This window comes from Oncorhynchus mykiss, chromosome 16 (assembly GCF_013265735.2).
Source record: "Oncorhynchus mykiss isolate Arlee chromosome 16, USDA_OmykA_1.1, whole genome shotgun sequence".
Classification (NCBI taxonomy): Eukaryota; Metazoa; Chordata; class Actinopteri; order Salmoniformes; family Salmonidae; genus Oncorhynchus; species Oncorhynchus mykiss.
Window position 1 is genome coordinate 5,055,594 of NC_048580.1, and position 20,542 is coordinate 5,076,135.

The 20,542-nt window shown below is 45.2% G+C and overlaps 1 protein-coding gene across 2 annotated transcripts; it reads right to left on the reverse strand.

Moving 5' to 3' along the window:
• Nucleotides 1-6,695: 6,695 nt before the first annotated feature.
• Nucleotides 6,696-16,045, reverse strand: LOC110491233 (cofilin-2). Of its 2 annotated transcripts, none has more exons than XM_036945997.1 (6): nucleotides 16,015-16,045; nucleotides 14,165-14,252; nucleotides 11,959-12,117; nucleotides 11,320-11,459; nucleotides 10,273-10,349; nucleotides 6,696-7,507 (listed from the first exon to the last, which is right to left on the reverse strand). In XM_036945997.1, the coding sequence occupies exons 2-6, from the start codon at nucleotides 14,165-14,167 to the stop codon at nucleotides 7,392-7,394; spliced, it is 495 nt and encodes a 164-aa protein (XP_036801892.1). In that variant the 5' UTR covers nucleotides 14,168-14,252; nucleotides 16,015-16,045; the 3' UTR covers nucleotides 6,696-7,391. The 2 variants fall into 2 exon arrangements, with proteins under 2 accessions (XP_036801892.1, XP_036801893.1); XM_036945998.1 differs by lacking the exon at nucleotides 16,015-16,045 and adding an exon at nucleotides 14,483-14,536.
• Between the last annotated feature and the right edge of the window lie 4,497 nt (nucleotides 16,046-20,542).

Here is a 20,542-nt window from a genome sequence, read left to right on the forward strand (position 1 = left end):
GTCATGGTCAACTTTGGACCCTCAGTATCCCGTCTACTCCTGTCATGGTCAACTTTGGACCCTCAGTATCCCGTCTACTCCTGCCACGGTCAACTTTGGACCCTCAGTAACCCGTCTACTCCTGTCATGGTCAACTTTGGACCCTCAGTAACCCGTCTACTCCTGTCATGGTCAACTTTGGACCCTTTACCAAGCATCCTGGAGTACTAGCTCTGCCTGGTGCTCATCTTCTACAGACAACACCCGTTCTGCCAGTCACATTCTGTTAAAGGCCCCCCCCCCCCCACCGTCTAGTACCCAATACCCAACCCCATAGTATGGGGGTGTCTGTCAACACAGTTTCATAGAACATTAGGATCAAGTAGTTTGGAAGCTCTAGGATCATCACCATGACGACTAGTACTCCCCACCCCAGGGTCCAGAGAACCAATAGTACCCAATACCCAACCATAGTACCCAATACCCAACCATAGTACCCAATACCCAACCATAGTACCCAATACCCAACCATAGTACCCAATACCCAACCCATAGTACCCAATACCCAACCATAGTACCCAATACCCAACCCCATAGTACCCAATACCCAACCCATAGTACCCAATACCCAACCCCATAGTACCCAATACCCAACCCCATAGTCTGGGGTGTCTGTCAACACAGTTTCATAGAACATTAGGATCAAGTAGTTTGGAAGCTCTAGGATCATCGCCATGACTACTAGTACTCCCCACCCCAGGGTCCAGAGAACCAATAGGATGCTACTGACTTCCCAACCACTTCTCAGGAGTTCTCCCCCTTTCTGTAGCCAGACAACTCATAGTACCCAATACCCAACCCCATAGTACCCAATACCCAACCCCATAGTACCAATACCCAACCCCATAGTACCCAATACCCAACCCCATAGTACCCAATACCCAACTCATAGTACCCAATACCCAACCCATAGTACCAATACCCAACCCCATAGTACCCAATACCCAACCCATAGTACCCAATACCAAACCCCATAGTACCCAATACCAAACCCCATAGTACCCAATACCCAACCTCATAGTACCCAATACCCAACCCATAGTACCCAATACCCAACCCATAGTACCAATACCCAACCATTGTTATGTCCAGCACGTACAAGATCCATCTCCCTTCATACCGTATTGTTGCCACATTTAATATTTGCCAAATCAACACTGTATGTGTTTTAATTGTACAATTGAGAGCATCCTATCGGGCTGTATCACCGCCTGGTATGGCAACTGGGCAGACTGGGCATACTGCACCACCCTCTGGAAAGCCCTGGGGTTGTGGGCGGTGCAGTCTGCCCAACGCATCACTGGGGGAAAACTACCTGCCCTCCAGGACACCTACAGCACCCGATGTCACAGGAAGGCCCAAAAAATTATCAAGTACAACAACCACCCAAGCCACTGCCTGTTCACCCCGCTATCATCCAGAAAGCGAGGTCAGTACAGGTGCATCAAAGCTGAGACCGAGAGACTGAAAAACAGCTTCTATCTCAAGGCCATCAGACTGTTAAATAGCCACCACTAGCCGCCCTCCACCAAGTAACCTGCCCTGAGCTTAGTCACTGTCGCTAGCCGGCTACCACCCGATTACTCTACCCTGCACCTCAGAGGCTGCTGCTCTATATACATAGACATGGAATCACTGGTCACTTTAATAATGTTTACATACTGTTTTACTCATTTCATATGGGGTGGCAGGGTAGCCTAGTGGTTAGAGCGTTGGACTAGTAACCGGAAGGTTCAAATCCCCGAGGTGACAAGGTACAAATCTGTCGTTCTGCCCCTGAACAGGCAGTTAACCCACCGTTCCTAGGCCGTCATTGTAAATAAGAATTTGTTCTTAACTGACTTGCCTAGTTAAATGAAGGTTAAAAAAAATGTACATACTGTATTTTAGTCAATGCCAGTTCGACATTGCTCGTCCTAATATTTGCGTTTGGTGTGGTGCATACATTGGATTTATCCTAAGTAAGCATCACATTGTATGCGTAGACGGTTTGACAGAAATGGTAGCAGAAGGTGAATGTTGAACTTTTGTTGAACACATATCCAAGATGACGCTGCGTACGGTTTTGCGCCGCGACGCTGTCGGTGTGAATTGAAGCGTTGTCCGTGTTCAATACTGCGTTAACACACTTCTCCTAAAAGTCATACAGTATAAAGCTGCATCTACCTTGGTGATTTTCATTGACGAGTTTCATGGACTAGACCGGGGTAGGTTAACCTTAGTGACCCCAGAACAGACTCGACCTGGGTAGGTTAACCTAAGTGACCCCAGAACATACTCGACCTGGGTAGGTTAACCTAAGTGACCCCAGAACAGACTCGACCGGGGTAGGTTTACCTAAGTGACCCCAGAACAGACTCGACCGGGGTAGGTTAACCTAAGTGACCTAAGTGACCCCAGAACAGACTCGACCTGGGTAGGTTAACCTAAATGACCCCAGAACAGACTCGACCTGGGTAGATTAACCTAAGTGACCCCAGAACAGACTCGACCGGGGTAGGTTAACCTAAGTGACCCCAGAACAGACTCGACCTGGGTAGGTTAACCTAAGTGACCCCAGAACAGACTCGACCTGGGTAGGTTAACCTAAGTGACCCCAGAACAGACTCGACCTGGGTAGGTTAACCTAAGTGACCCCAGAACAGACTCGACCTGGGTAGGTTAACCTAAGTGACCCCAGAACAGACTCGACCTGGGTAGGTTAACCTAAGTGACCCCAGAACAGACTCGACCGGGGTAGGTTAACCTTACAATCTTCCAGCCCATGGTTTGTTGCTTCTACACGCTCCTTTCCCCATAAATGTGTGCCCAGGTCCCCTTTAAAATATTGAAAACACCAATCTGAGTACAGCCTTGGATGTTCTCCTTCCTTTTCAATCCAATTCACTTGTATGACTATCTGCTAACTCTAACTCTGTCCAGTGCACTGTGACCTGGTATAAGTACCTATGTTCCAGGTTTACGTTCAAAACTCAATAACCAACCTCATCATTCAAGTGACCATCAATCGGCCAATTTAGTAGACTCTGTAAGAACCCAGCTCGCAATTAATTGATCTCTTCCCTCAAAAACATTTCCCAACATTCCAGTGCCTAAATAGCAACCCCACCCGTCTTAGAGTTCGTTCCCTGGCCCCATTCACATATCAATCGGGAGGACATGGGTCTCAAACCCTGGAATGTCGGCTGTCTTGTTTGATCTTTCTGGTGTCTTGAACCCCACTCCAACATGCGTTCGTTCCCAGCCTGGCTCTCCAATCAAGCACAGAGACACCACCAGCAGTACTAGAAACAGCATACCCATGCTCCCTCAGAGACCTCTCCCTTCAGAAGTGGTTTTCCAGCTTCCCCCCCACTTCCACTATTCTACTCTTCATCTGAGCAATAGCTTATACTTCCTCATTACCCTGCCAGTACTCTTCATCTGAGCAATAGCTTCTACTTCCTCATTACCCTGCCAGTACTCTTCATCTGAGCAATAGCTTCTACTTCCTCATTACCCTGCCAGTACTCTTCATCTGAGCAATAGCTTCTACTTCCTCATTACCCTGCCAGTACTCTTCATCTGAGCAATAGCTTCTACTTCCTCATTACCCTGCCAGTACTCTTCATCTGAGCAATAGCTTCTACTTCCTCATTACCCTGCCAGCACTCTTCTTCTTTCAGTGTGCTTTCTGGTGTATTATTTCATGTTGCAAATCCATTAGCAACTCACTATCAGTTATTATTCTCACCGTTTTAATGTGCTTATCTTTAGTCTTTAATAAGCCCGCAGGCACTGCAGTTCCTTCAGCGGTTTGAGGTTGAACACACAACTGTTGGACTGTGTAAATGTGTAAATGTTTTTCACTTGTCTCTCTTTTGGGCAACACTGTCTATAATATTTTCAGTTCTCTCAGCACATCAGACTGAAAGCAAGGTTGTCATGGGTACCGCCTGTGGTTGCGGTAACCCGGCTTCCTGTAGCGATCTAGTCAGAGCTCAGATCGAAACTGCCAAGCACTCCCGGGTCGAGCAACCAGAATCCCTCTCAGTCTTCTTCTTTCTTTCATTCATTCTCGTTTCAGTTTCCTGTAACATGGCATCATGTGCCCATTCGGGATGTTTTGATTGGGCCTTGAGCTGTCTTCCAATGCTTACATAATCTCCATCATTGTCAGGATTGTTATTATTTGTGTAATGTGCCACACTAGCGGTGGTGGGAGCCTGGAAGTGTCCTGGATCATACCCTTTTGAACTTACCCCCTGCCCTGACCGTCAGTCTAGGGGCTCCCACTCCCCACCCATGTGGTAATTACATTTTCTATGTACAGTGCATTAAAAAAAAAAGTATTCAGACCCCTTGATTTTTCCACATTTTGTTACGTTACAGCCTTATTCTAAAATTGATTAAATTGTTTCCCCCCCCCCACCATTCATCAATCAACACACAATTCCCCATAATGACAAAGCAAAAATAGGTTTATAGAATTTTTTACAAATGTATGAAAACATAAATACGGAAATATTAAATTGACATAAGCATTCAGACGCTTTCCTCGGTACTTTGTTGAAGCACCTTTGGAAGCTATTGCAGCCTCGAGGCTTCTTGGGTATGATGCTACAAGCTTCGCACACCTGTATTTGGGGAGTTTCTCCCATTCTTCTCTGCAGATCCTCTCAAGCTCTGGGGAGCATTTCTGCATAGCTATTTTCAGCTCTCTCCTGACACGGTCTGAATACTTATGTAAATAAGGTATTTTTGTTTTCACTTTGTCGTTATGGGTTATTGTGTGTAGATTCCTGAGAATTGTATTTTATGCAATTCATTTCAGAATAAGGCTGTAATGTGACAAGATGTAGAAAAAGTCAAACGGTCTGACTACTTTCCTTAGATACTGTACATACATACTGCACATAAATACATAATAATACATGTATATATACATCTCTTTAAAATATATTTTCCATTATTATTTTCCACTGACACCCCTCCCCTAATTGGATTAAACTAATGAACAACAACACTTAGGCTTCTACTTCCAGCTTACGCACACCATATACATTTTACAGACACAGTCTATTTTACAAGAGTTACATTTAGTTTGTTTTTACTCCTGTCCTTCCTCGAACCTTAACCATCTATTTCTGACGTCGAATCCAGTTTAATTTCTATTTGCCATATATTTGTAACTGTGCTATTTCACAGAAGGTCTGAACCTAAATACATTTAACAGACTCAGTATATTTTTTATATATTTTTTTATATTTGACATTTGTTATCTTGTTGTTCTTAGTCCAACACTTTTTTTGTTGTTGCTAAAAGTGTTATATTGCTAATCGATTGACTATGACTTTTAAAATCACCCAGTAGTGCTATCTGCAGAGTTAACTCCGGTTAAATGTTGCAATTCTTGAGCCAATCCTGGACCTGTGACCAAAAACAAGCTACATATGGACAGTACCAAAACAAATGATCTAATGACCTTGCCTCTTCGCAGCAAAATCTGCAGACTTGGGAAGACTGTATCCCCCATACAGGTATATATAACATTCTATTGGTTGCAAGAATTTTGTATAATAAGTTCAATTGATGAATTCTAAGTGTTGAATCCGGTGTTGTTTTGCGTATCAATTCCTAAACCATATGCCGTGGAATCGGTACGTCGAAAATCTCTTCCCAACTATTTTGCAATCTATTAATTTTGGTCTATAATGCAGGGCCGACAGACAAGCTCCTTACTTTTTCTCCCTTCCACTTGCTCTTAAAAATGTTGTGGTAATGCTACAATAGGTTGGTTGTGATTTTGGGTAGAGCAGACATTTCCATATATTGTTGTTAACTGCATGACCCCTAGTGGTCTGAATATTGACTTTGATCTCAGGCCCTTCTATTGACCATTTCTAATTATATTATACACACACCCTACAGTACACTACCACACTACAGTACACTACCACACTACAGTACACTACCACACTACAGTACACTACCACACTACAGTACACTACGGTACACTACCACACTACAGTACACTACCACACTACAGTACACTACCACACTACAGTACACTACCACCCTACAGTACACTACCACACTACAGTACACTACCACACTACAGTACACTACACTACCACCCTACAGTACACTACAGTACACTACCACACTACAGTACCACCCTACATTACACTACCACACTACAGTACACTACCACACCACAGTACACTACCACACTACAGTACACTACCACACTACAGTACACTACCACACTACAGTACACTACAGTACCACCCTACACTACACTACCACACTACAGTACCACACTACAGTACACTACCACACTACAGTACACTACCACACTACAGTACACTACCACACTACAGTACACTACCACACCACAGTACACTACCACACCACAGTACACTACCACCCTACAGTACACTACCACCCTACAGTACACTACCACCGCGGGCGGGCGGACGGACAGACAGACCATCCAGGGGAGTATACAGGAAGACAGACAGACCATCCAGGGGAGTATACAGACAGACAGACCATCCAGGGGAGTATACAGACAGACCATCCAGGGGAGTATACAGACAGACAGACCATCCAGGGGAGTATACAGACCAGACCAGACCAGACCAGACCCGACCGACCGACCATCCATGGGAGTATACAGGAAATTCATTTTCTCTTTATTATGAAGTAGTGGAGCTTCTGCCATCAACATTCTGCAGAGGTATCTTCCTTTTTTTAACAATATATTTAGTGAAATTTTCAAAATTTCAACAAAACATCAGCAAACATGGAAGGTATATGAATAATATGATTTGAATCACATCAGATGATTGGTCTGGAACAGGGTCAATAGACACAGGATACCAACAAACACAAACATCCCATTCAAAGATGATACTAAGATCCCAAGCTACAAGAAAATGTATGTTCATTTGTATAAATCATGAAGCAGTTATGTCTGGGAAAAGTATGGTATTTATCAACTACATGAGTAGCTGTTTTATTACCAATCTGCCATTGAACAAGGGAGTTTTTTTTTAATAAAGACCAAATCAATTACAATACTCTGTTGATGGACAGTTGAATTGGACACACAGGAAGTGGGCTGCATTTGCATTGGTGTTTTGACCAGACCTGTGTTCAAACACTATTCGAACTCAAATACTTGATTGAACTTGTTGCAACGGAGGTAATAGAAAAGTCCCAAACGTTAAAAAAATACAAATAAAAATAAAAAGCCCACCTGGCAGGCTTAAGCAAACGCTGAAAGTATCTGAAGGATTTTCGAATAGTATTTGAACCCAGGTCTGGTTCTGATTCCGTGTTGTACGGCGGCGTCAGGAGTCAGGACCTCAGACCTCTTTCCCCTCCAGTTTTTTAACGACTCCTCTCCCTCCCAGTTTATCGATGAAGACGGAGCTGTCTTTGGCGTCCGACATGTCGTTCACCTGCCACTCAAACTTCAGACCTGTGAAGCACACGAGAACACAGCCAAGTCATCAGTCAATTTCTCTTTATTAAGGAATCCCACTCCTCACATATTTCAGTTTTGGGTTTTATAGGAGATTAAAAATAGAGGAGAGTGGTGCTGAAATATCAGTTGGTTTCGTAACCCATGCTACAGCGGTGTGTCTGTTCTGGAGGACCTGGCTTAGACTACTACTTGACAGCTCTTTTGGTCTTGGCCATAGTGGAGTTTGGAGTGTGACTGACTCTGGAGGACCTGGCTTAGACTACTACTTGACAGCTCTTTTGGTCTTGGCCATAGTGGAGTTTGGAGTGTGACTGACTCTGGAGGACCTGGCTTAGACTACTACTTGACAGCTCTTTTGGTCTTGACCATAGTGGAGTTTGGAGTGTGACTGACTCTGGAGGACCTGGCTTAGACTACTACTTGACAGCTCTTTTGGTCTTGGCCATAGTGGAGTTTGGAGTGTGACTGACTCTGGAGGACCTGGCTTAGACTACTACTTGACAGCTCTTTGGTCTTGGCCATAGTGGAGTTTGGAGTGTGACTGACTCTGGAGGACCTGGCTTAGACTACTACTTGACAGCTCTTTTGGTCTTGGCCATAGTGGAGTTTGGAGTGTGACTGACTCTGGAGGACCTGGCTTAGACTACTACTTGACAGCCTTTTGGTCTTGGCCATAGTGGAGTTTGGAGTGTGACTGACTCTGGAGGACCTGGCTTAGACTACTACTTGACAGCTCTTTGTTCTTGGCCATAGTGGAGTTTGGAGTGCGACTGTTTGAGGTTGTGGACAGGTGTCTTTTATACTGATAACAAGTTCAAACAGGTGCCATTAATACAGGTAACGAGTGGAGGACAGAGGAGCCTCTTAAAGAAGAAGTTACAGGTCTGTGAGAGCCAGAAATCTTGCTTGTTTGTAGGTGACCAAATACTTATTTTCCACCATAATTTCCAAATAAATTCATAAAAAAATCCTGCAATGTTATTTTCTATCTCATTTTGTCTGCCATAGTTAAATTGTACCTATGACGAAAATTACAGGCCTCTCATCTTTTTAAGTGGGAGAACTTTCACAATTGATGGCTGACTAAATATTTTTTTGCCCCACTGTAGATTCAGCCTCTTGAGAATTGAAGTAAAATGATGAAACAGACACTAAATGCGAATAAGGTAATTGTTTTGGGGGTGGAAGCTGCCAAGTCTCCCATTGGCATCCATGAATACCACTTTATAGGCTGAGTGTCACTATAGATGGTGTTTGGAATACATGTCCTTTTGGGTGCACAGAGGCACTGTTGGGGATGCCGGACTGTTGGGGATGCCGGACTGTTGGGGATGCCGGACTGTTGGGGATGCCGGACTGTTGGGGATGCCGGACTGTTGGGATGCCGGACTGTTGGGGATGCCGGACTGTTGGGGATGCCGGACTGTTGGGGATGCCGGACTGTTGGGGATGCCGGACTGTTGGGGATGCCGGACTGTTGGGGATGCCGGACTGTTGGGGATGCCGGACTGTTGGGGATGCCGGACTGTTGGGGATGCCGGACTGTTGGGGATGCCGGACTGTTGGGGATGCCGGACTGTTGGGGATGCCGGACTGTTGGGGATGCCGGACTGTTGGGGATGCCGGACTGTTGGGGATGCCGGACTGTTGGGGATGCCGGACTCAGGTAACCTACTTTTGAAGTGATTTGTTTTCACAATCAGATGAAAACATCATGACTGGTTGTGTTGACCCATTATGTCTTTACTATAAAGCCAATGTCTTTTTACATTGGAGAAAAAAAAAACATGGAGACCCACAAATATCACAGTATAATTCGCACTCTGAATGGCACTTTCAAGTGAATTTACCGATTGCATACACTGTAACAAGATTTTTGGAATTGATTTATGATTGATTTGAACAGGGAAATGGACCAAATCTCATCTGAAGCATTTCATGTGTTGAACCGTTATAATAATATAGAGAAGAAAAAAACTCCACCTTGCAACAATTAGAGTTCAAAATGTTCTGGACCCCCTGAACTGGGTCTGTACCCCACCTTGGCCATCCCATTCAAAATGTTCTGGACCCCCTGAACTGGGTCTGTACCCCACCTTGGCCATCCCATTCAAAATGTTCTGGACCCCCTGAACTGGGTCTGTACCCCACCTTGGCCACCCCATTCAAAATGTTCTGGACCCCCTGAACTGGGTCTGTACCCCACCTTGGCCATCCCATTCAAAATGTTCTGGACCCCCTGAACTGGGTCTGTACCCCACCTTGGCCATCCCATTCAAAATGTTCTGGACCCCCTGAACTGGGTCTGTACCCCACCTTGGCCATCCCATTCAAAATGTTCTGGACCCCCTGAACTGGGTCTGTACCCCACCTTGGCCATCCCATTCAAAATGTTCTGGACCCCCTGAACTGGGTCTGTACCCCACCTTGGCCATCCCATTCAAAATGTTCTGAACCCGCTACTTTGAACGACAGTTGAACTTAAGGTCATGACATATTTAGAAATGTATATTTTTTCAAGAATCAATGTGTGTAATGATTCATCTATAAATCCAACAATGGATGTAGCAAACTGCCAATCAATAGGCGACGTTTGAAAATGAGAGTATCTTATTGGACAAGTCCCTGCAATCTCTCCCTGTTTCAGTCCATTTTATTCCATTTGGTACCTAATGAACATATCCCCCCCCCCCCCCTGATGCAGGAAAGGTGATTGGATGAAAGTGTTGAAGCAGAACTGAGCCAACCCAAATTCTTACCTTGGAACTTTGCTTTAATGTATTGCTTTGAGCTGGCGTATTTCATTTTCTTTTTGATCGTTGAGTGTTCTGGAGCCCTGCGATTCAAACAGAAGAATACTACGTTTAGAAAGTACTCCCAAACATTCTGCCTTGAGTCAATGTCCAAAACCTCTCTCTCACTCCACTCAAAATGGCTGACATGGAAGTGTTATGTATGGTATACAGTGCATGTCCTTGTATTTCTATTTCCACCTATCACCTTCCTTGGGGTTGTCCTTGCTCTCCCAGGAACAGTCGTACAGGGTTAGTTATTCTAACTCTATGGTCCAACCTACCACATGATGAAGACCAGGTTCTCTTTGGGGCTGTCCTTGCTCTCCCAGGAACAGTCGTACAGGGTTATGGCCCAACCTACCACATGATGAAGACCAGGTCCTCTTTGGGGCTGTCCTTGCTCTCCCAGGAACAGTCGTACAGGGTTAGTTATTCTAACTCTATGGTCCAACCTACCACATGATGAAGACCAGGTTCTCTTTGGGGCTGTCCTTGCTCTCCCAGGAAAAGTCGTACAGGGTTATGGCCCAACCTACCACATGATGAAGACCAGGTCCTCTTTGGGGCTGTCCTTGCTCTCCCAGGAACAGTCGTACAGGGTTAGTTATTCTAACTCTATGGTCCAACCTACCACATGATGAAGACCAGGTCCTCGTTGGGGCTGTCCTTGCTCTCCCAGGAACAGTCGTACAGGGTTAGTTATTCTAACTCTATGGTCCAACCTACCACATGATGAAGACCAGGTCCTCGTTGGGGCTGTCCTTGCTCTCCCAGGAACAGTCGTACAGGGTTAGTTATTCTAACTCTATGGTCCAACCTACCACATGATGAAGACCAGGTCCTCTTTGGGGCTGTCCTTGCTCTCCCAGGAACAGTCGTACAGGGTTAGTTATTCTAACTCTATGGTCCAACCTACCACATGATGAAGACCAGGTCCTCTTTGGGGCTGTCCTTGCTCTCCCAGGAACAGTCGTACAGGGTTAGTTATTCTAACTCTATGGTCAAACCTACCACATGATGAAGACCAGGTCCTCTTTGGGGCTGTCCTTGCTCTCCCAGGAACAGTCGTACAGGGCATAACGGCAGTCCTCCGTTGGCATCATGTTGACGATCTTCCTGAACACGTCCTCCTCCCCGTTCAGGTCCTTGACCTTAATTGATTGGTAATTGATTAATTAGTTGCAATTATATAGTGGTTTTTATTCTCTAGATGCTCACGATACAACCCCTAATAGCAATAAAAGTAAGAAAGCTTGGACATTGTAGTTTCTGTATTTTAATGCATTAATATGACGCTACATGATTCTATGGCAACCACGTTAGCTCCCAATTACATTATATTATAAAACATTCAGAGTTTTTAAACAATGCTATGTGTAAGTGAATGTCTAGAATAAGAACAATATAGCAAATGAGAGATTTAGTACACAACCCCTTAAAATGAGTAAGAAGCAAGGAGAGAGGATGCAAGGAATTGAGGAAATATAAATTAAGAAAAGCTTAGAATGCCTAACTATGCGGTCCTCTGGATCTGAGTTGGTAGAGCATGGTCCTTGCAACGACCTGGGCAGTGGGTTCGATTCCTCGGGACCACCCATACGTAAAAACAGAATGTCTGCTAAATGACATATATTATATGGCTCCTCTGACCTTCAGGCACTTGTCCTCGTCCACAACGATACACTTCCCGTCGTCGCTGATCTTGAAGAGCACCAGCTTCAGCTGCTCCTGCTTGTCAGCCCCCTGGAGGCGAACTCTGATCTTGTCAAATGTGAGAACGACATCATCGTGGACCGCTATTCCAGAGGCCTGGTCACAAAGGAGAGAAGAAGAAGACAACGGTCACAAAGGAGAGAAGAAGAAGACGACAACGGTCACAAAGGAGAGAAGAAGAAGACAACGGTCACAAAGGAGAGAAGAAGACGACAACGGTCACAAAGGAGAGAAAGAAGAAGACAACGGTCACAAAGGAGAGAAAGAAGAAGACAACGGTCACAAAGGAGAGAAAGAAGAAGACAACGGTCACAAAAGAGAGAAGAAGACGACAACGGTCACAAAGGAGAGAAGAAGACGACAACGGTCACAAAGGAGAGAAGAAGAAGACAGCGGTCACAAAGGAGAGAAAGAAGAAGACGACAACGGTCACAAAGGAGAGAAAGAAGAAGACGACAACGGTCACAAAGGAGAGAAAGAAGAAGACGACAACGGTCACAAAGGAGAGAAGAAGACGACAATGGTCACAAAGGAGAGAAGAAGACAGCGGTCACAAAGGAGAGAAGAAGAAGACAGCGGTCACAAAAGAGAGAGGAAGAATACAGCGGTCACAAACAAGAGAAGAAGAGTCAGAGGAATGTGGATCTCTCATTAGTCTACCGATCTCTCAGCGCGCTGTTGATGTCTGACTGCCAACAAATATCACTCGATTCTACATGAAAAAAATCGGATTGCGCTGCTTCGCAAGTACTCTCAGCCGACTAACGCTATTGGTGTGTTGTAGCCTTAGGAAAACGGTGGAGGCTTCAGTCTGTCACATTCCAGACAGACTGGAACAAGTCAGAACTAGATTCTAAATGTGAACGTTGTCTTAAAGTTGGATTTGACAATGAGTATAATAGAATACATGGGGTATAGAGAGAGAGAAATACATGGGGTGTAGAGAGAGAGAAATAGATGGGGTGTAGAGAGAGAGAAATACATGGGGTAAAGACAGAGGAAATAGACCTCATTCTGATATTTCAGTATACATGGGGTACAGACAGATTAAATAGACCTCGTTCTGATATTTCAGTATACATGGGGTAAAGACAGAGGAAATAGACCTCATTCTGATATGTCAGTGTTTCATGTTGTATCTCTCTATAGGAATTAGTTCCCTTGTGAATGTTCTAGGCCTCTGTCAGCCACATTCCTGGAGATGGTGGGGAACAAGTCAGCACTAGTAGTATAGCCGCCCTGGCGAATCCTAAACACTCAGGAGGGAGCTGGTTATATAACCCATGGCACCCTATTCCCTACATAGTGCACTATTTTTTAACCTGGGCTCATAGAACAATAGTCACATTATTCTATATATAGTGCTTTACTTTCATTCAGGTCCATGTCTTGGGTTCTGTCATAAATGGCACCCTATTCCCTATATAGTGCACTACTTTAGACCAGAACCCTATGGAACCCTATTCCCTATATAGTGCACTACTTTAAACCAGAACCCTATGGTACCCTATTCCCTATATAGTGCACTACTTTAAACCAGAGCCCTATGGCACCCTATTCCCTATATAGTGCACTCCTTTAGACCAGATCCCTATGGAACCCTATTCCCTATATAGTGCACTACTTTAAACCAGAGCCCTATGGCACCCTATTCCCTATATAGTGCACAACTTTAGACCAGAGCCCTACGGGGCAATTCGAATGCAACCTAAAACGGTTCTATTCCTTACTTGCAGAAGAATCCAAAGATATTGTAAGACGAAACTCTTGACATTCGGATGAAGGTTAAGTAAGTGTTCATGGTAAAACAACAGAGAAGTTTTTCTTCAATGAAAATCAGACCACTTTCTTTGGAAGTTGTGAATGTGCCAAAAGAGCCAAAGATTCAGAATAGATTCCCACTGAGGTTACAAGTTATGTCCTTACAATTATCTGTGTAGTATCGGGGGGGGGGGGAATACTCGACCGGAGAGAGAGGTATACTGTCCATTTTGAAGTTATTTCAAAACATTTCTCTCAGTTTCACACATAGCACATGTCCTAATCTCTAACCCCACAAAAATATATTACAACACTGAGAATTTGGTTGGCTTAGAAAGAAAGGAAAAAAACAAACATCCGTGCAGAAACCTCCAGCACTCACCATTTTGACTGCTGTTGTGTGAAGAAAGTAGACAGGAAAGGATAGCTGATGGGTGTGTGCAGTGCTATCTGGTCTGTAGCAGCGCTGTCTGGTCCGGAAAAAGGAGAAGCAGGTAGAACAAGTGGGAGGTTTGGTTACAGTCAGCTAGCTAGGACCCTTTCACCTCTGATGTCTGATGTAGCCTGGGGCTATACCATTGTTTAAACAAATGTTAGGAAAACGTTTAAAACTCTTTGTTGTTGTTCATTTTAAACTTAGCTACTATATTTATAAACACTCTAAGCTATCACTTTACGCAAATAAAGTCATTTAAATTACCTTAATGGGTCATAATTACACAGGTGAGTGGGAGCCAATGTTGGCTGGTGGGCGGAGTTGGGGAATAACACGCCTTATATAGAGACCCAACATTTAGACATATTTAACGTGACTAAAGGTTGAAAGAAGAGCAGAGAAGTAAAGGGGTTGGAACTTTTAATGGTTCTCACCCTCTCCATTGTGGGAATATAAACTGTCTGATAACTATAAAAACAAACTCTGTGATACTATAGGACCATAATCAGTCACAAGAAGAGTCTTAAACACACATATCACATACCAGCGCAGGGGTGACAGCTTTAAAAGGTACCTTCATCTTCTGTTTCTGAGATACTGGGTTTGACTTGGACTGTGTCCCCAATGGGATCATACACCCTGCTCTATGGGCACTGGTCAACAGTACGTCCCCAATGGGACCCTACACCCTGCTCTATGGGCACTGGTCAACAGTATGTCCCCAATGGGATCCTACACCCTGCTCTATGGGCACCGGTCAACAATACGTCCCAAATGGGACCCTACACCCTGCTCTATGGGCACTGGTCAACAGTACGTCCCCAATGGGACCCTACACCCTGCTCTATGGGCACTGGTCAACAGTATGTCCCCAATGGGATCCTACACCCTGCTCTATGGGCACCGGTCAACAGTACGTCCCAAATGGGACCCTATACCCTGCTCTATTTGCACTGGTCAACAGTACGTCCCCAATGGGACCCTACACCCTGCTCTATGGGCACTGGTCAACAGTACGTCCCAAATGGGACCCTACACCCTGCTCTATGGGCACTGGTCAACAATATTTTCCCAATGGGACCCTACACCCTGCTCTTTGGGCACTGGTAGTGCACTATAGAGAATAGGACTGCCTATGCTGAAGATGACATGTGGTAAGGGTGTAGTTAGTTTGCTGACGAGGACATATGGTAAGGGTGTAGTTAATTTGCTGACGAGGACATGTGGTAAGGGTGTAGTTAGTTTGCTGAAGATGACATGTGGTAAGGGTGTAGTTAGTTTGCTGACGAGGACATGTGGTAAGGGTGTAGTTAGTTTGCTGACGAGGACATGTGGTAAGGGTGTAGTTAGTTTGCTGACGAGGACATGTGGTAAGGGTGTAGTTAGTTTGCTGACGAGGACATGTGGTAAGGGTGTAGTTAGTTTGCTGACGAGGACATGTGGTAAGGGTGTAGTTAGTTTGCTGACGAGGACATGTGGTAAGGGTGTAGTTAGTTTGCTGACGAGGACATGTGGTAAGGGTGTAGTTAGTTTGCTGACGAGAACATGTGGTAAGGGTGTAGTTAGTTTGCTGACGAGAACATGTGGTAAGGGTGTAGTTAGTTTGCTGACGAGGACATGTGGTAAGGGTGTAGTTAGTTTGCTGACGAGAACATGTGGTAAGGGTGTAGTTAGTTTGCTGACGAGGACATGTGGTAAGGGTGTAGTTAGTTTGCTGACGAGGACAGGTTAGAACCTGTTCTGTTAGGAGGAGGAATGTGAGCACCTGGAAAGAGGTGTGTCGTTGACAGTCTTACCTGGTGAGAGAGAGGCCTTCCACCTTCAATGACAGAGAAAGAGTGAGAGAGGGGGAGGGAGGGAGGGCGGGCGGGTGGAGGGGAAAGAGAATGTGAGTCAGAGAGAGAGAGGTGTGGTCTGACAAGATAGAGGGAGAGAGAAAGAGAGAGATAAAGTGTAGAAAGAGAGAGGGCGGGATAGAGGGAGGGAGAAAGAGGTAGGTAGAGAGAGAGAGAGAGAGAGAGAGAGAGAGAGAGAGAGAGAGAGAGAGAGAGAGAGAGAGAGAGAGAGAGAGAGAGAGAGATAGAGCGAAGTCTAACAAATCATAGTGCTGCTTGGCCAGCTAATAACCTAACCACCAATCAAGTAACATTATGGACAGATGTTCAAATCCTGTTGTTATGGTAACCTTCCTCTGTTCCGATAACTGGAAGAGAGACAGACAGACAGACAGACAGACAGACAGACAGACTTGCACGAGCTCCTGTATTAGTCTCTTGCCTGAGTTCCAGAGGAACAAACATACAGAAACACTAGGGGGTGCACTCGTCTCCCATCTCAGTCCTCCAGTACTAGAGTTGTCTCATCTCTTCCTCTAGTACTAGTTGTCTCATATCTTCCTCCAGTACTAGAGTTGTCTCATCTCTTCCTCCAGTACTAGAGTTGTCTCATCTCTTCCTCCAGTACTAGAGTTGCCAGTGATTCTAACTCTGATGACAGTGCACACTACGCTGAGTGTACAAAACATTAGGAACACCCACTCTTAACCATGACACAGACTGAATAGGTGAATCCAGGTGAAAGCTATGCTCCTTTATTGACTTCAATAAGTGTTAATGAAGGGGGGGGGGGTCCTTAAAGGTCTACTGACTTACCCTTGGGTCAATCTAAGGTTTTCCTCTAGGAATTTGCCTGTGCTTAGCTTTATTCAGTTTCTTTTTATCATAAAATACTCCCTTGTCCTTGCCGATGACAAGCATACCCATAACATGATGCAGCCACCACCATGCTTGAAAATATGAGGAGTTGTACTCAGTGCTGTGTTGTGTTGGATTTGCCATTAAACTCTGTAACTGTTTTAAAGTCACCATTGACCTCATGGTGAAACACCTGAGCGGTTTCCTTCCTCTCCGGCAACCAAGTTAGGAAGGACGCCTGTATCTTTGTAGTGACTGGGTGTACTGATACACCATCCGTTGCCTGAATAATGCTCTGTTGATTACCAGTCAGCCGTTCATCAACCACCACTCAACAAACTGTCAAAACTAAAGACAAACAAGAGTTAAACGTATCAGTAGACTTTCCCATGGATTCCATCAATGTCCCTTTTAAAAAATAATGAACATTTCAGAAAGGACATTTCCAAGACTGTACTCGACCTAATGTATATACAAGAACTTCGCTATACCGGTCAGAACATCTTCTTAATATGTGTATTTAAATACAATTTAGTTTGATTTTATATATTTTAATTTTTGTACCTTTTTTTCAACCAGGAATGCATTCTCTATTGCACTCCACACTGCCCTTTTCCACCTGGACAAAAGGAACACCTAAGTGAGAAAGCAATTAATTGACTTCAGCTCAGCGTTCAACACCATAGTGCCCTCAAAGCTCATCAATAAGCTAAGGACCCTGGGACTAAACACCTCCCTCTAGAACTGGATCCTGGACTTCCTGACGGGCCGCTCCCAGGTAGGTAACAACACATCCGCCACGCTGATCCTCAACACGGGGGCCCCTCAGGGGAGCACGGAGAAAGAGAGAGGGGGGAGTGGGGGTGGAACTTTTGAGTAAAAGTCTAAAAGTATTTGGTTTAAAATATACTTAAGTATCAAAAGTAAAAGTATAACTCATTTATAATTCCTTATGTTAAGCAAACCAGATGACACCATTTTCTAGTTTTTCAAATGTACGGATAGCCAGGGGCACATTCCAACACTCAGACATCATTTACACGCGAAGCATTTGTGTTTAGTGAGATCGTCGGATCAGAGGCAGTAGAGATGACCAGGGATGTTCTGTTGAATTGGACTATTTCCCTGACCTGCTAAGCATTCAAAATGTAACAAGTACTTTTGGATGTCAAGGACAATGTATTTCTTAAGGAATGTACTTGAGTCAAAGTTGTCAAAAATTTAAATAGCAAAGTACAGATACCCCCCAAAATGACTTAAGTAATACTTTAAAGTATTGCAACAGCTTTCTTCCTGGCACTGGAGCATATCCTTCCTGTTGGCCCTGTCCGGAGGATATCGTCGGACGGGGCCACAATGTCTCCTGACCCCTCCTGTCTCAGCCTCCAGTATTTATGCTGCAGTAGTTCATGTGTTGGGGGGCTAGGGTCAGTCTGTTATATCTGGAGTACTTCTCCTGTCCTATTCGGTGTCCTGTGTGAATCTGAGTGTGTGCGTTCTCTAATTCTCTCCTTTTCTCTTTCTTTCTCTCTCTCGGAGGACCTGAGCCCTAGGACCATGCCCCAGGACTACCTGACATGATGACTCCTTGCTGTCCCCAGTCCACCTGACCGTGCTGCTGCTCCAGTTTCAACTGTTCTGCCTTATTATTATTCGACCATGCTGGTCATTTATGAACATTTGAACATCTTGGCCATGTTCTGTTATAATCTCCACCCGGCACAGCCAGAAGAGGACTGGCCACCCCACATAGCCTGGTTCCTCTCTAGGTTTCTTCCTAGGTTTTGGCCTTTCTAGGGAGTTTTTCCTAGCCACCGTGCTTCTACACCTGCATTGCTTGCTGTTTGGGGTTTTAGTTTGAGATACTTTGAGATATCAGCTGATGTACGAAGGGCTATATAAATAAATTTGATTTGATTTGAGTCATATAAAAATAGTCCCAGGCAGTGTTAACATCAGGAATCAGCATTATGGTACAGATCATGTAAAAACGCTGGCTCATCAAACTGTCTAAAATGTTTTTTTATATATATTGGGGTTTGGATTTGGTCCTTTTATTTCTAACACAAGCAATTGCAAATCTGATGATCACTGACATTATTACATTGACATGTATGGGCATGTCAATGTTTATGTCAAGTGTGTACGCGAGTGTGTGCCTGTCTGTCTGTCTCTCTGCCTGTCTGTCTCTCTGCCTGTCTGTCTGTCTGCCTGTCTGTCTGTCTCTCTGCCTGCCTGTCTGTCTCTCTGCCTGTCTGTCTGTCTCTCTGCCTGCCTGTCTGTCTCTCTGCCTGCCTGTCTGTCTCTCTGCCTGTCTCTCTCTGCCTGTCTGTCTGTCTCTCTGCCTGTCTGTCTGTCTCTCTGCCTGCCTGTCTGTCTCTCTGCCTGTCTGTCTGTCTCTCTGCCTGCCTGTCTGTCTCTCTAACTGTCTGTCTGTCTGTCTCTCTGTCTGTCTGTCTCTCTGCCTGTCTGTCTCTCTGCCTGTCTGTCTGTCTCTCTGCCTGCCTGTCTGTCTCTGCCTGCCTGTCTGTCTCTCTGCCTGTCTGTCTGTCTCTCTGCCTGTCTGTCTGTCTCTGCCTGTCTGTCTCTCTGCCTGTCTGTCTGTCTCTCTGCCTGTCTGTCTCTCTGCCTGTCTGCCTGTTTGTTTGTCATACAACCCCACTTCAAAGTGCCAGCTTAGTCCTTATCAAAGCTGAGAACCCCCCAGGACCTGAGAGAGGCTATAGCTACTACCAACAGTCACCTGGAGGGGAATTACAGGGATTAGTTAGATAGCTGCAGAAAGCCCTAGGTCTGAACCAGTGTTTACCATACCTGCTTTAAGTTAGTTTTAACAGTGGTCAAGTAGGCTACTGTGGCTTTTTGATCGTGATGTAGGCCTAGCATCAAAAACAATGGAGAAAAAATGAATCCCCTAACATTTTAACATGGAAATAGCTGTTCTATCATTCAGACTACAGTAGCAGCCAATGTGTGGTGTTCAATGTAGCCATACATTCCATGAGACTTTTGAATAAAAACATGCAAGGCTTGACATTAACCTGTTCATCAACTTGTCCTTCACACAAGGAAGTGACTGAAAATGTTGTTGTGTTGTTTGATGCAAGAAACCACTTTACAAAATAACATTAGTCATTAATCCCATCCCATTATTGCAGAGAATCAGACGGGGTCTTGAACGGGGTCTTTGGACAGGGTCTTCAGACAGGGTCTTTGGATGGGGTCCTTGGATGGGGTCTTCAGTTGGCGTCTTCAGACGGGGTCTTTGGATGAGGTCTCGGACGGAATCTCGGACGGGGTCTTTGGACGGGGTCTCGGACGGAGTCTCGGACGGGGTCTCGGACGGGGTCTCGGACGGGGTCTTTGGATGGGGACTCGGACGGAGTCTCGGACGGGGTCTTTGGACCGGGTCTTTGGACAGGGTCTCGGACGGGGTCTTTGGACAGGGTCTTTGGACAGGGTCTAGGACGGGGTCTTTGGACAGGGTCTCGGAAGGGGTCTCGGACGGGGTCTCGGACGGAGTCTCGGACGGGGTCTCGGACAGGGTCTCGGACGGAGTCTTGGACGGGGTCTTTGGACCGGGTCTTTGGACAGGGTCTCGGACGGGGTCTTTGGACGGGGTCTCGGACAG

Coding starts and splice junctions, on each gene's coding strand:
- LOC110491233 (XM_036945997.1), bottom strand. Junction 11,460..11,958: donor ACGAGGACAAGTGCCTGAAG/GTCAGAGGAGCC, acceptor CAATCAATTAAG/GTCAAGGACCTGAACGGGGA. Junction 7,508..10,272: donor CATTAAAGCAAAGTTCCAAG/GTAAGAATTTGG, acceptor TGTGCTTCACAG/GTCTGAAGTTTGAGTGGCAG.